The sequence below is a fragment of the Oryzias latipes genome, chromosome 23 (assembly GCF_053564925.1).
Source record: "Oryzias latipes strain Hd-rR chromosome 23, Olatipes_Hd-rR_3.1".
NCBI classification, from domain to species: domain Eukaryota; kingdom Metazoa; phylum Chordata; class Actinopteri; order Beloniformes; family Adrianichthyidae; genus Oryzias; species Oryzias latipes.
Window position 1 is genome coordinate 2,938,523 of NC_136259.1, and position 14,904 is coordinate 2,953,426.

General features: G+C 40.7%; 1 protein-coding gene across 2 annotated transcripts in view; it reads right to left on the minus strand.

Moving 5' to 3' along the window:
• camk1da (calcium/calmodulin-dependent protein kinase 1Da) overlaps positions 1-14,904 on the minus strand; it is a 176,640-nt gene that overhangs the window by 47,393 nt on the left and 114,343 nt on the right. For both annotated transcript variants that reach the window (XM_011473673.4, XM_078941769.1), the window contains exons 2-3: positions 9,466-9,597; positions 1,923-1,997 (exon numbers count right to left, since the gene is read on the minus strand). In XM_011473673.4, the coding sequence (XP_011471975.2) occupies positions 1,923-1,997; positions 9,466-9,597 (207 nt within the window). The remainder of the gene's footprint in view (positions 1-1,922; positions 1,998-9,465; positions 9,598-14,904) is intronic.

Genomic DNA, 14,904 nt, shown 5'->3' on the forward strand with positions numbered 1-14,904 from the left:
CAGACAAACCCCAGGGCCACACTGAAGTGATGGATGTGGGTGCTGGCAGAGCAGACGTGCAGGAGAATAGATCTATTCGTTGTGTGTTCGTTATGGCAACAGTGAGTGTGTGCTGATGTGCTGTTGTAGGTCTTGTTTTCAAGCCATTCTGCAATCTGCTGGATTCTTTAGCATTTAGCTTTCAAGATTGTCAAAAGAAAATAGATGGACTGAAAGGCAAGTACACAGGACATCTATCGGTAAATAAAAATTACAAACAGGCTATTTTTATATTACAAAAAAAAAAAAAGAGAGTAGGAAGGTGTCATTTTGGAGCTTCATATTTAAGTTTTTAATGACAAATTTTCTTCTTAGTTCATTGCATGATTGTATGTAAATTCATTTTAAAATCTGCTTGATTATCGACTTCTCCTCCAGTAGAGCTTTTAAATTTAAAAACTGTCCAGAGCCTATTGGAGAGCATCAGCAGTGTTGACATATTGACTTGATAGTGGATAGAATTACAGCCACTTCCCATTCATACATACGTGGAGCCTCTAAAGCTCACTGTGGCAGTTCTCAAGGTTACTGCTAAATGACATTATCTGGGATGGTCCTCGTTAAAGCTTTGCTTTACCTTTAAACACACGCTAAACAGATTCCACCAGCTCGAAAATCAAACCAGATGAGGAAAAAGCAGGATGACAGGAAAGAAAACAGAAATGAGGTGAGAAGAGGGAGGATAGACAGCAGAGAGCAGATGATGTAAAACAATTTCTGAGCGTTTCTTTAATCAGATTGTGAATCAGGAGCAGACAAGGAAATGTTTGAAATAGAGCTTATCTGTGTCATAGAATCGGCAGGCACATCTGCAGGGTGTTTGCTTTAAAAGAAAATAGTGAAATGATGGGACTTCATTTGCCAGAGAAGTGGATGATCTCTCGCATACCGTGGTAAACACAATGATCAGCAGCTTCCTGGGATCAACTGTTAGTTTGAACACTACAGCTTAACAGCTCAGAAAGAATTAAGGCCTCTGGAGTTCGGCTGGAAAACATTTTAGGTGATGTAAGTGCCAGCGGAGGAAATGTAGATAACGTTCATTTATTCTCTGCCGTCAGCCAGAAAACACTTCAACAGAAATATAAGTCTGAATGTGTTGGCTGTTGTGGTATCAGTGGTACCACTACACCAAAATGTGCTATGGTGTTGTGAGGTGATGCTGGGATAAGAAGGCATTTCATATTCAACAGTGATGTGAATGTTTTGTGTTTAAAAGGAGAGGATGAATGACCTGCTGGTCCAATAAGGCTAATTTTGTATCTTTAATTAATTTTTATTTTAAGAATTTTTATAAAATCTGATGAATATATGCATATTTTTTTAGATATGGAAGCGTTTATTGTTTACATAGAAGCTGATTGTTCATGGATTGGCATCTGTCCTCCCTCTCAACCAAGCATGTTATTATTCTGAGGAACTGCAGACATTTCATTGACACTTAAATTCTACGGGTCACATGACGTCTGCTCTACAGCTGTCACTTCTAAAATACAGTAACCCCTAAAAACTACAATAGAAGAAAAGTTTCAAAAGTCGAGTCGCAGCCCTGACATTAATGTTTTGCTGACATCCGCTCTGAACTGAACGGATAGATAGCTCCAATATAACTGGTTACATTTGTTGTACTGCTAATGTTAGGTTGGGGTAGTGAGGGGCTAGTGGGAGAGCGTGTAAAAAGAGAACCCTAACCAACCACCCATTACTTAGAGGGCAAATTCTAATGAACTCCCGCCGCTCTGCAGAATCTATGTCCTAAAGAACAACCCCAGTTTCATTTTTTTTTGTTAAAAACGGCATAATCATAATTAAAAGACATCTTCTGCAGTAGAGTGGGACTTTCTGTTTCTCTAAACTCAAAAACAGCAAGAGGAGACACTTACAGCTGCATGATCAGGTAGAGGTGGTCTGGGCTCTCATAGATGTCCTCCAGAGCCACAATGTTCTCATGCTTGATCCTGCAAAGGCAAAAAGACCGGCCGTCAGCAAACCATTTGCTTTTCTACACGTAGCATTGATCTAAGACACGCTGCATCTCCATGAAGAATTTCATCATTTTCACGACTTAGAAAACCCAAACTAACCAAAGGATCTGCGGTTATTTCAGACAATGCTGCACGGGGAATAACACAATGTAAAGCAGGTACTGTAACCAGAGGAACACATAACCGTCCGAGACAAAAACAAAACAATAAGAGGAAATGCATGGTAAGATGACACAGTTAAAACATCCAAAAGGAAATAAAAGAGTATCAAATGAAACGAGCATAACGTTGGTGGAGTGGGATTTTATCTGTTTTAAGGATCCGCAGTAGCATTTTGGACAGTCATTTAAGAAAGAGAGCACAAATCCAATAATTTCAGTAAAACAAAACAAATTCAAAGATTCAGACCCCAAAAATATATCAAAAAGCCACAATCCAGACTAAAATGAAAACTTTTTCTACTAACAGAGCGGTGTAAATGACATAGAAGCTGTTTTTGAACATTTCCCCATTGGATCCAGTTTTTGACTGTTTTTCATATAATTGTTCGTTTGTATCAAGGTAGGAGGGCTGGGGAGCATGAAGAACCCAAAATGCAGAGACGGAGCCACACGGTTCCAGGGCAAGGGTTTTAATTAACAAAAGGCGCTGCAGAGCAGGGTAACAAAACAAAACTCACTGTGGGCAAAACTTGAAAACATGGCAGCCAGGGAAGAGACGTTAATGGACCAGCACAAAAGGAAGGCAGAGACAAGACTTATATACAGACAAGACAGACAAGAAACAGGTGAACATGATCAGGACAGATTGGGACCAAGGAAGTAAAACTCAAAAAACTTGACAAAACAGTAAACCTTTCAAAATAAAACAGGAAACAGAACTCAAACATGACAAAAAAGAAAGCAAAAACCAATTGAAAGAAACCCGAACCATGACAGTTTGCATCATTTTTCTTTTCATTGAAATCTAATCAGCATGAGTATGAAAGCTTCCAGGCTCTAAATAAGCAGGTGAAAAACTTTAAAGACCCATTCTGATGAAAATGGAGCTTTTGGTGTTTTTAACATGTATTTTGAGGATTTTTTTGTTGGTGGATAACATATAAGAAAACAAGATTAAAGTATTAGAGTATTTTTCAACTCAAATGAATCAGTAGCAGATGCAAGAATGCTGTTGGAAAGAGCTTGTGGTTGTGACGTAGAAGCTACTACGCCAAGCAACAGACTCCGCGCTCCGCTCCATTCTGATGCATCCACCTGCAGACACACAGATCCATGGACGTCTTTGTTTTCCTCATCTGAGCTGGAATCTGGATCTAAACTGTACGGCTGGACAGCTCCGGTATTGCACCACTAATGTTAGGTTGGAAGGTGTGAGGCACGAGAGCGTGTGAACAGATGATCAGTAAAAATGCACCAAGAACATGCTAAAACCTCCAAACAGGATTTCTGTCTGCGCGCTGTCTTCCACTAAAGGTAAGATTGGGCCTAAAAAATCCAGCCCGACCCGACCCAGGCCCGACCAGTTATCTTGATTTGCAGGCCCGAGCTCGAAGCGAACCCGAAATTTCAATTTATCCTATAGTATTTTTGGCAGAAAAAAATGCAAGATTTTTTAAGGTTAAATAATCTACATATTTTTATGATCATGATAAATGCATTTGCACAATGAAATAACGCTGGAACACAGAATAAGAGGCCAGACAAAGAGAGTGAAAGAGAAATCTTGATGCATACTCGCTTAATTACGCGGAGAAATACTGCAGCTGCGCTTCCTGTTTAGTAGTAGTTATATAGCAATTACCTAATTAAATAAATTATTTATGTATAACAAGTATTCCTTAGTTTAGTATCCATACCCGACCCAGATTGCGGGCTTGGGTTTAAGAACTTACCTCTAGTCTACACCCAGTTGAGGTCGTTACAACAGAAATGAGCATTTTTTTCCGTTTACAGCAAAAACACTGTAAGAATAAATATAAAAAGCTCAATTTGCATTTCCCTTCCATCACATCTTCACGTCCGCTGATCGTCCTTTCACATTTCAGTGACAACTCATGCAGTAAAATATTTATTTTGGCATTCTATTGTTTGGCATAAGGCTCCGTACAATTCCATGAGATAAGATCTCCATAAAACTTTTGGGTAATAACTACCCCTAACGGAGCTCACAGGTGGAAGGAGGGGCGGGGGGGGGGGGGGGGGGGGGGTTGACGAACGCAGCGCTTGCGGTTAGAAAGAGAGTGAACAACTGCACAACTGGACTTAAATAGGATGCAGAACAGGTGAGCTGATGAACTGAGGGGAGTAACCGAGTAAAACACTGCTGAGTATCTGCCTGAAAGGTGACTAAGGTCGCTCATTTCCGTGGTAACAGCAGCACAGCGAGAGTATTTAGAGGTGTGGCAGCACGATTAAATTTGTGCGCGCGTGTGTGGTTTAGCCAACATCTGCCCTGCAGACGGATTCCCCCCGGTGTTCCTAACAGACACACACACGAGCGCAGCAGGTGCACAGGTGAGCATCTAACAGCTATGGCAGAGCGGACAAACCGCTACGCCATGACTCACAGCCTCGCTAACACACCGGCATAGGTTTCAAAGGGAGAAAGTGTGTGTTTGAGCTCTGCCCGGGATAATGAAGAGCAGGAAGCCTACAGTCGGAGTGTAATGACACCGTCGGAGAGCTGATGTGAGCAGCTGCACCATGACAAAAGGAAGTGTCATTTCTCCTTTTGCTGCTTCCCTCCACAACACATGAATGAACATCCAGACCTCCACGGTCAGCATGTCAGCACTGGAAAATCCCTGCTGATAATGCATATGATGGTACTGTCCTAAAGTAAGCAAACATGAAGGACAAACAGGTCTAACAGCTGCTGGAACACATCCAGTGATGCTGTTGTAGAATGAAGAATATGATGGTCGCTATCATCATCATCATTATTATTATTATTATTAAAATGCAGTAGATCTGTGGACAAGTTTGAGGTGAAACCATTGACTGTATGCGAGACCTGGACAGAGTGACTGAATTCTCTCACAGAAAATGGTTTACTTCCGGCACCAATAAAATGCGGCCAATTCAGTCGCTATTTTATGAGGAGACGTAGCTGCCATGTTGGAACCAGGCTAAGTCAGTACGCAGGGATCGGTCTAAAACGGTCTGACCCATTGTCTCTATGGCAACCAGTCTCACCAATCAAGAGTAAGGTTGTCGCAAGTCCACAACCTTTTCACTTGAAAGCGGGCTCGGGAGAATTTGTTCATTAAATGTTTTGAAAGTTTGACGTGGGGGCCAGCAGGCGACAAATGCCTCCATTGAGGCATCTGATAAATGATAAAGGAGAAAATGTTAAAAAAATGGATTATTAAGAACATTTAAGAGAAAAGGTAGCAGACCAAGAATAGTTTTTCTGACCAATAGAATGACTGAGTAGCAACTGTTTATTTCTCTATAGAAGTCTATGGGACTTTGGCTTCTTGGAGCCAGTGATTACTTCCTGTTTGGAATGCCAGGGGGGCGGAGTCACTCAGTCTTGTTCTCTTATACAATCAATGTGTGGGATTTAAAATTAAACAATTAGGCAAGTCTGCAAAGGACTGGCGACCGGTCCAGGGCCTACCCAGCCTTTGCCCAGCAGTGGCTGGGATAGGCTCCAGCAACCCCTGACCATTTTTCTACTTTTTTCCCACCAGAAGGTGTGAAAACTGTCTTTTTGCACGTTTTCCTCATTGTAAAATTAATTCACTTTCTCATACAGCAGAGCTATCGTCTCTTACGGTCCTGAATGACTGTCAGTCCTCATTGATGTTCTTCATCGCTTTCATTTAAAAGCCCATTTTTCTAAATGAATGTCAGCCTCTTTACCTCATGTTATAGTGTTGCACTGCACACCCAGGTCAGCTCAGTTATTGCATTATTTAGCAAAACAGTTGGCTTTGTGCACGCTGCAACAATGCATTGCTATAGGGCGCGTAAACCCAGCTGTTATTTCTAACTTTGTTACATGTTTTGTAGGTACATAGAGTTCTTTATTTAAGCTCAACCTCCCATTCCCTGTGGACGCCTCCTCTGCCAGTACCAGTACTTCCATAAAGCTCTGTGCTGTGCGTTCAGTCCTGTTGATGACATTCCCGTTTGAAAACTGTCAGAGATTTCATGTCGAGTCCAGAGCGACATCAAAGTTTAACTTTGATCTCCTTGGCCAATCTCACATCTATACATTACATTTAGATTTTCAATTGGTTATAGTGTTGAATTGAAGTCCATGTCTAAAAACAATAGCATCATGGTGCAGTTCTGTTATGACTGAAGATTTTAGCTCAAACAAGGTTTATTAGTTCTGTCAATTCAATATTTTTAACATATGCGTTTTAGTTTAAATTATTATGTGAATTCTTTTTTGGTTTTATTAAGATTTTTTTTGTTAATTTTAAGACTCAGCCCTTATTTTTTGTTAGTTTATCTACCAAGACTTGCACAGAGAAAGCTCACATTTCCTTTCATTGGGACTATTTTAGCGCACGTCATTTTAACCAACAACAAAAGGGAGTTAAAGGCAGACAGGAGCATTTTAATGACCGTTAAGGTTTTCTACATAAAATCCAAGATACAGTCTTCATTATTTTGTTCAGACTCCTTGGCAATCGGCAGATTTTGAGTGAGGCCTTCTTCCACCAGCAAGGGCATTGAAGATGAAATGTGGCTGGGTCTTTCAGCATGACAACAATCCCAAACACATGTTGCCCGGGTAACGAAGGATCGGCTTATCAAGGTCCTGAGAGCCTAGCCAGTCTCCAGATCTCAACCCTGTAGAAAACCTTTGGAGGGAGTTGACAGCCCGTGTTGCCCAGCAACAGCCCCAAAACATCACTGCTCTAGAGGAGATCTGCATGGAGGAATGGACCAAAATACCAGCAACAGTTTGGGAAAACCTTGTGAAGAGTTACAGAAAATGTTTGACTGCTGTCATTGCCTACAAATGGTATATAACAAAGAGTTGAAGTTTTGCTATTGACCCCTAATTTACAAATAAATTCTAAATAAAAAAAATAAAAAATAAATCAGAAAATGTGATTTTCCGGATTCTTTTCTCATTTTGTCTCACAGTTGAGGTCTACCTCTCTCATCTTTTTAGGGAGGACTTGCACAGTTGGTGGCTGACTAAATACTTGTTTGCCCTGCTGCATGTTTTAAACTTCTTTTTTAAGGTGTGTCCTTAACACTGGTCCAAATAAAAGCTGTCCTAGCTGGGTTGCGTATTATAAATAAAGCACAAGTGGGCAGCACAGACTGGCTAAATAAAGCTACACACTCGAGTGCAACACACATTGAAAGCATGTGACACGAGTCACCACAACAGCCTCTCTGTATGGATTTATATGTCAACACACACATGAACACAAACGCACATATGTGCCGCAGCCACATCATCTCTGCCTGCTCTGTGTTACTGCAGCTTCCCCATTCGCCAGCATTTTCCTCAAAAGCTGCAATTACACTTCACGTTTTGGACCGCGCTCACATTCTTCAGCTAAACACAGACATCTTCTGTCACCGTGAAGCCTCCAGGATGTGCAGAAGGTGCTTCTGGTACCACGGACAGTCTGGCGTACACGTTCCAGAAGTTTTCAGAGCACTGGGAAAGGTGGTTTTGTCTGTCTTGGCTGGGGTGCTCAGACCTGTCATGAATTCAGTGTTTTTTAACCTTTTTTGAGCCAAGGCACGCTTTATTCTTGACAAAAATCTCGCGGCAAAAATTAAAAAAGGAGAAACTCTATAGTCTGTATTGATGTACAGTCCCTCCATGATCTCACAGGCATTTCTGTGATAATTGTGGCAAAAAAAGCTGGAAGTTGCAGCTGTTTTTTTCTAAAAGTTGTAATAAAAGTTAAGTCAGTATTCAGTAATAATTTTAAACTAAATTATTTGACATTTTACTCTGATAGTTTTTTTTCCCTCTTTTATGTAACCTCACAAAAAAACAAACATATTATTTCTAAATAGTGATTTATTTTTTAAATATTTATTTCAATGTTGGTGCAAAGGCAACTGTTTTTTTGAACAATTATATGATCAATATGTTCGATATATTTTATACAAAAGTCTAACATTGTATTTATGTTTTCTGTAGCTACTCAAAAAGTGAACATGTTGAAGTTTCATTAGTTTTTCTTTTGTCTTAATCAAAGATGAAGTCTTTGAAAACTTTAACAAAAACCTTTTATTTCTTTTTAGATGATTAAATTGTTTGAATTTAGTTTAATTGTGTCTGTTGGCCACTTCACCTTCATCCTGTTTCTTAAACGTTGTTATTACTTCTTCTTAAGTTTAACATATAAAATAATCCAGACGTTCTTAGAAAGTGTTTCAGTTACAAAGATGACTTGGACCAAACTCTGGGATGTTTGGCTGTTAAGAAACACAAACCTGGAAGGAGAACTAAACTGTTGACCTCTGACCTCTGATTTCCTCAAGAAGATTTCAAAACTGGTTGATGTGTGTTCGTTGTGCTTTAAGACGTTTAACAGGGAAGAGTCATTGTACGCTGAGACGCTGTCACTTTAACCCAATGCATCCTGGGAGATGTAGTGATGGCAGACAGACTCTCTTCTCTGAGCTTCATTCTTTTGTTCTCTTGTTCCACGGTCTGACACCGGATTCTGTGGAAAGCTACACCGCTAAAGACGAACTTTAGCTGGTATTTTTGTTGGAACTGAGAGACTTTATGAGCAGAATCAGAACAAGGAAGTGAAGACTTAAACCACTTGATGACATATGATTAAGCCTCCAAGAATGATTGGTGGAGACAGTTAAAGGGGCGGGACTTTTCCTAATACAGAGCTGAAGCTACGGCTAAATCGCGGTACCGTCATTCTTATTAAAATGTCTTTAATAGAATCAAATAAACTCAAAGAAAAAAGTATTTTACTATCTTTCATATTCCAAACTACTCAGTGTTTATCAGGTCCTGTTTGGATGAACACAGAGCTGATATCCTGGAGATGGGAAATGTTTTTAGATCAGTGAAAATGGGTAATTGCAGACGGCACACTTGACCATCTCACCATTACTGGTTGAAAAACACTGCATTAATCACAAAGCTGGACTGTAAAGAGCCATATTGAACCAGCACTGATGCAGAACCGCAGCCAGGAGCCATGAAATGTCAGGTTCTGTCTGCAAAGCATGAGGTACACCCTGTGCTCCGCAGGTTCCCCGTGTGACAACAAAAGCCCCATCAAGGTGCGCAGCCAGAGGTCGGCTCCGCCCACTGCTAATGCTCTGCAGCTGCTTAGCGCCGTATGTGAGGAAAGGTGGGGTGCCGATCGTGACTTGGGCTTTTTTTTTCTGCTCTGAAGACAGAGAGAGAGAGCGAGGGGCGATGCACGGTTGCCCTGGTAACGGGAAAATCGGTGGGCACGTGTGTCTGCACTCACTTCCTCAGCACGGCGATCTCGTTCTCGATGCTGCTCTCCTTCCCCTTCAGGGCCTTCTTGGGGATGCACTTCACCGCAAACATCCGGCCGCTCAACTTCTCCTGGGCCAGAACCACTTCGGAAAACGCCCCCCTGAGAACGCAAACACACACACACAGACTTCACATGCGGCAAAACACAACAACGTCCTGACTCTCATTACAAGAAAACATTAAGAAATCAACTTATGGTCACTTTAGATTCATCTATTTCCTCTGAAGAGCCACATGGCTAAAAATGTACAGTAACACTAAACATAAGAGTCTCTTTATTCGTTTTAATTTCTGCATAATAAAGCAGTACTCAAATAAAAGACAATTTTATGCAATACTTTGCATTATTAAGAGTATTTTTTAAGCATTAGTGACTTATAAAGTGTTACAAAAAGCACTAAATTCTAGAAGAAAAAAAATCTAGCAAAGGATAATCATCATTTGATACTTGTGTTTCATATAAAACATGACAGCCTTCTATCAGCAACTCGTGCAGTTGAGTTTTTGTTAGGTATGTGCTAAATAAAGAGTTTTTTAAAAAAAACAAATTAGTTTGGTACTGAATTAGGGACAGGGAAAGTATTTAAGAAGCTTAATGTTTTTAGTATACAAACTAATCTGACTGCAGGAAATGACTGTTGGCCAATTCACTAACGCATTAATCAGTTTATTAATTAACATTAATTAATAAAAAAATATTTTTTATTAATTAAATAAAAAAAATAATAATAAAAATGACTTAACAATTTCGAAGAATTTTAAAAGGAATACAAAGCAGAGACCAACATTGTACTAAAAGGAGGTTGCAGGCTGATAAAATGTGTGTGTCCAGCCCCGGCCCCCACATTTCATTACTGCGGCCCTGTCGATAGGTGGATCTTTCCAAACATGTTACCTGACTAAAAGAACTTTCTCATCCCATAAAAAGATTTAAAACCATTAGAAAAGCAGAAATATGTTCAAGACCCACTCAGATAAAAATGATGTTTTTGGTGTCAGCATGTTCTTGGGGCCCTCTCTAAGGCCCCACATGAGGCCTTCACCAGCAGGAGGAGCACATTCAGCAACACACGGCTGTCCCAGCGCTGCTCCACAGAAACAATGAAGAAATCTTTTGTTCTTCGTCCCATCAGGCAAGACGACTCTCTGGCAGAGCATCTTAAAGTTATTTCTTGTCATTTTTATTTTTATTTAATTTTTTTACCCACTGATTTTAAATTATTAATCTATTTATTTTTTTATCTATTAATTACGACAGAGTTTTAGGGCCACCAAAAAAAAAGTAAAATTACGACATTCTATCTCGTAAATTTAGGAGATAAAAACTCGTAAATTTACGAGTTTTTGTCTCGTCATAGATTAACAAGGAGAAAACACCGAAGTTGTCCGTTTATCGGAGCATCGCTTGAAGATGAAAGATGTGAAGCTTTCTGTGAAGCTTTATTTCCGGACTATTATAGGTTTAAAACAAAGAGATTCTGAACTTTGGCGACTCAAAATCAGATTATTGTTTGTAGAGGCGGCTTTCTGGGGTTCAGTGTCAGTAAAGCGGAGTTTCATTTGTAAAATTAGGAGCTCAGAGACACGTTTGGGTGCAGAGGATCGCTGCAGCTTTTATTCTCCTTTTCATTCACAAACCCTGAAGTTCATCTGTCACCATCAGATCCGAACACCAATGCGGAAGTAAACGTCCCGTTTCATCATTAAACGACAAAGATGAATGAAAATTGTCTATTATATTAGCATTACAACGTTGAAAATGCCAAAAAAAGTGCTTCTCCTCAGACGGAAGCGCCACACAAACGTAGAGATCTTGTCTTTGGTGGAGGAAGAAAGGATTGAAGTGGAAAGCTGCAGGGACACCGATGGCTTCATCGGGCTGCAGAGATCCTACAAACTAACCATCAATAAATAAAACTTTAATAAATTGTAAATCTCTTTCTGCAAGTATCTTCTGTGAGAGAGCTGGATGTGTTAAATTTGTGTGCTTTCTTGCAGAAAACCCTGGGGCCGTTCAGAGTGAAGCCCATTTTATCAAGCTGTCCGTCAGCCGTGAGGATGCCTGTTCTTCAAAACGCCAACAGAGCAGAGTGCTCACACTGAAGCAGCTTGTCGCCGTCTTTGCAACAATTCTAATGCCCTTCGGCAAGACTCTTGCTCCCGTCTCACCCTCCACCCCCTTCCCCCCGTCATTCTCTTTTAGCCTCTCACCTCACGCTCTGCAAATCTCTCAGAGTGACAGGCGATCATGGTGCCTGTTGCCCCTGGTGATCGAGTCAGACCGTCTGGAAAGCAACAAGATTACTTCAATTGACTCCCGCGCTCACAACAATCACTTGCTTGGGCCGACAACGGCCGTTGGGGATTCGCTGACGTCAAAGCTTAACCAAACAAGTGGCGCGTGCTGTTAGTGTTGCTGCTTCAATCAGTTTCATGTACAGAGGCAGCAGCACACACGCCTGCGGGTTCTCATTCACGGGCTTCAGACCGCTACGAACGGGTTCCACGCAGACTTTCACGGCTGTAGGCGTTATTGCACGACACAAAGAACTCCGTTTAGTTTGGCACCCTGTCGTTTAATCAGAATGATCACTGTAGTGAATTACAGTTTATTTCAAATGAAAAATTACATTTCGTCCACACATTCATACATAAAGTTCAACCAATGTGTCATTTTAGGTGTTATTCTTCCTAATAATCCATCCATCCATTTTCTGAATCCACAGAATCCCTTTCGGCGGCATGGGATTGCTGGAGCCTATCCCAGTTACTCTTGGATGAAGTTTGGGTACACCCCAGATGGGACACCAGTCCACACACATCCAAGGAACATTTTGAGTCACCAATTCACCAATGGAAACCCATGCATGCACTGGGATTTGAACCAGGGCCTTCTTACTGTGAGGCGAGAGTGCCAACAACTGAACCATCATGCAGCCCCTCCAAAAAATACCTTTGGAAATACATGACGCGTTTAAACAATGTAAAGTAATACAATTTTGTAGAAAGTCATTCTCTGGATTCGCCTTACGCTTTAATTCCTGTGACCTTGTTGTGTTTTATCCTCTCTACAAGTGATTATTATTCCGTCCCTGAAAAAATATCTCGTCAGTCAAATACTAATCCAGAAAAACGAAGCTTTCGTAGTTTCAGTTTCAAGTATCAACATCTGTGCATCACAAAGTGGAAATTAGGTTTTAATAATTCAAACATTGCTCTTCATTAATATTAATTCACTAATTATCATTTTAAAAAAATAATTACAAGCAGATCTTCAACAGTTTTGTCTAAATGGGTGTATTTTACTTAACAGTGAAAGGAAATAATGTATTCTTCAGTCAGATTCTGCAAATTGTTCCACTTAAAAGGGTGAGTTTGGTCGGTAATGGTAATCAGATACACTTCAACTGTGAGAGACAGAATATAAAAAAAAACCTCATAAATCACTGTTTGATATTTTCAGAACATATTGTATAATAGAGAAGAAAATACGTATTTATCTCCTTCAAACAAGCAAAGATTCTTTCCTTTTTAAACCTGTTCCTTCTTCAAGAAGCTCTTCTATCCTCCACTCGTTGCTTGCATTAGTGTAACCTGTCTGAACTGCTTATCTGTAGAAAAGACACCTGTCCAAACCCATAAACATTTAGACTGCAACCTCTCCACCAGGGCCAAGACCAAAGACCTGTCAAAGAACACAAGAAACAAGATTGCTCACCTGAACCCCACTGGAATAAACCAATCTACAATAATCAAGCAGTTTGGGGAGATCAGCTGTGATCACCTGAAGAGAGCTGGGACCACAGTACAAAGGTCACTTTAGTAAAACACTACATGGTCATGGTTTCAAATCCTCCAGTACTCCAAAAGTCCTTCTGCTTAAACCGGCACATGTCCAGGCCTGTATAAAGTTTTCCAGAAACCATTTGGATGATCCAGAGGAGAAATGGGAGAAGGTCATGTGTTCAGATGGGGTGTGTATCGGCAAGAGTCTGCCGATAGGATTCGTATCCCAATACACATCCCACGATACGATACGTATCCCAATACACATCCCGCGATACGATATGTATCCCAATGCACATCCCACGATACGATTCGTATCCCAATACACATCCCACGATACGATTCGTATCCCAATACACATCCCACGATACGATACGTATCCCAATGCACATCCCACGATACGATTCGTATCCCAATACACATCCCACGATACGATACGTATCGCAATGCACATCCCACGATACAATACGTATCCCAATACACATCTGACGATACGATACACATCCTGATACGCGTCCCACGATAAGAAATGTATCCCGATGTTGTACTAGAACACATTTTCTTATTTTTTTATTAAGTATGACTTAGAAAAAAACTCTACCTGAATATCAATACGCAACAGTCAATATTGTCTGATTCCACAACAAAATATATTTCACTTTTAGAACCTTATTGGTTTAGGCATCTTCATTTTTTTTATTCTTAAAGTAGGATTGAGCAAATAAAGTTATTTTCAATATTGCTTAATGTAGCTTCTCCAGTACTTTTAAAGGGTTCAGGAGCCGGAACAGTGCTTCAAAACGCAATCAAATCAAACAAAAAACAATTCTTTCCAGAAACAATAAAGTGATGATGATGAGGCAGCATGACAGGATGAAGGAGACGCTTTAATGTGGCAAAGATGCTTTATTTCCATGACAGTCTGCACTGCAGCTCCACTTTCTCACACGTGGAAGTAAACACGGATTTCACCGCTCATCGCCACGACGATGGTCTTTCTTCAGAGCGTTGGACACATCACTCTGATCCATCAGGACTAGAATCTATTGCTGGGAGGTTCTGCAGAACTTTGGCCTGCTTTGCAGACAGCATTTTGGCTCCGTGCATTAGCCTATTAGCAGCTGTGCAGCTGCAGAGCTTCACTCGTTCTTATCCAAGTCCGCTAAAAAGCACAGCAAACCGCGTTTTTACATTTGCTGGCAGAAACATGGCACAAAGTTTCAGTTGAGTACCCATCCCCGTGTCGCATAACAACAGAACAAGCTGCTTCTCTGAGGTCTTCCTGTTGTTTTGTGCATGTAGAGCTGCTCAAAAAGGATCAGTGTTCTCTGCTGCCAACTAGTGGTCAGAGGTTGAAGTGGAAAACAAGAGTCAGACGATGAAGGACGCTCATAAATAATTCAATAAATATAATCCTGGCAGCATTTGGAATCCATACAAGTATCGCCACATGAACTATCGTTATTTATCCCCGAAACCATTTTTTCTAACACCCCTAGATGAGACCAAGATGGAACTCTTCAGCATGAACGGCAATCATCGTGTATGAAGGGGGAAGACTGCACTCAATGGGGGTGGAAACATTATGGTTTGGGGCTCCTTGTTTTGCAAAGGCGACAGG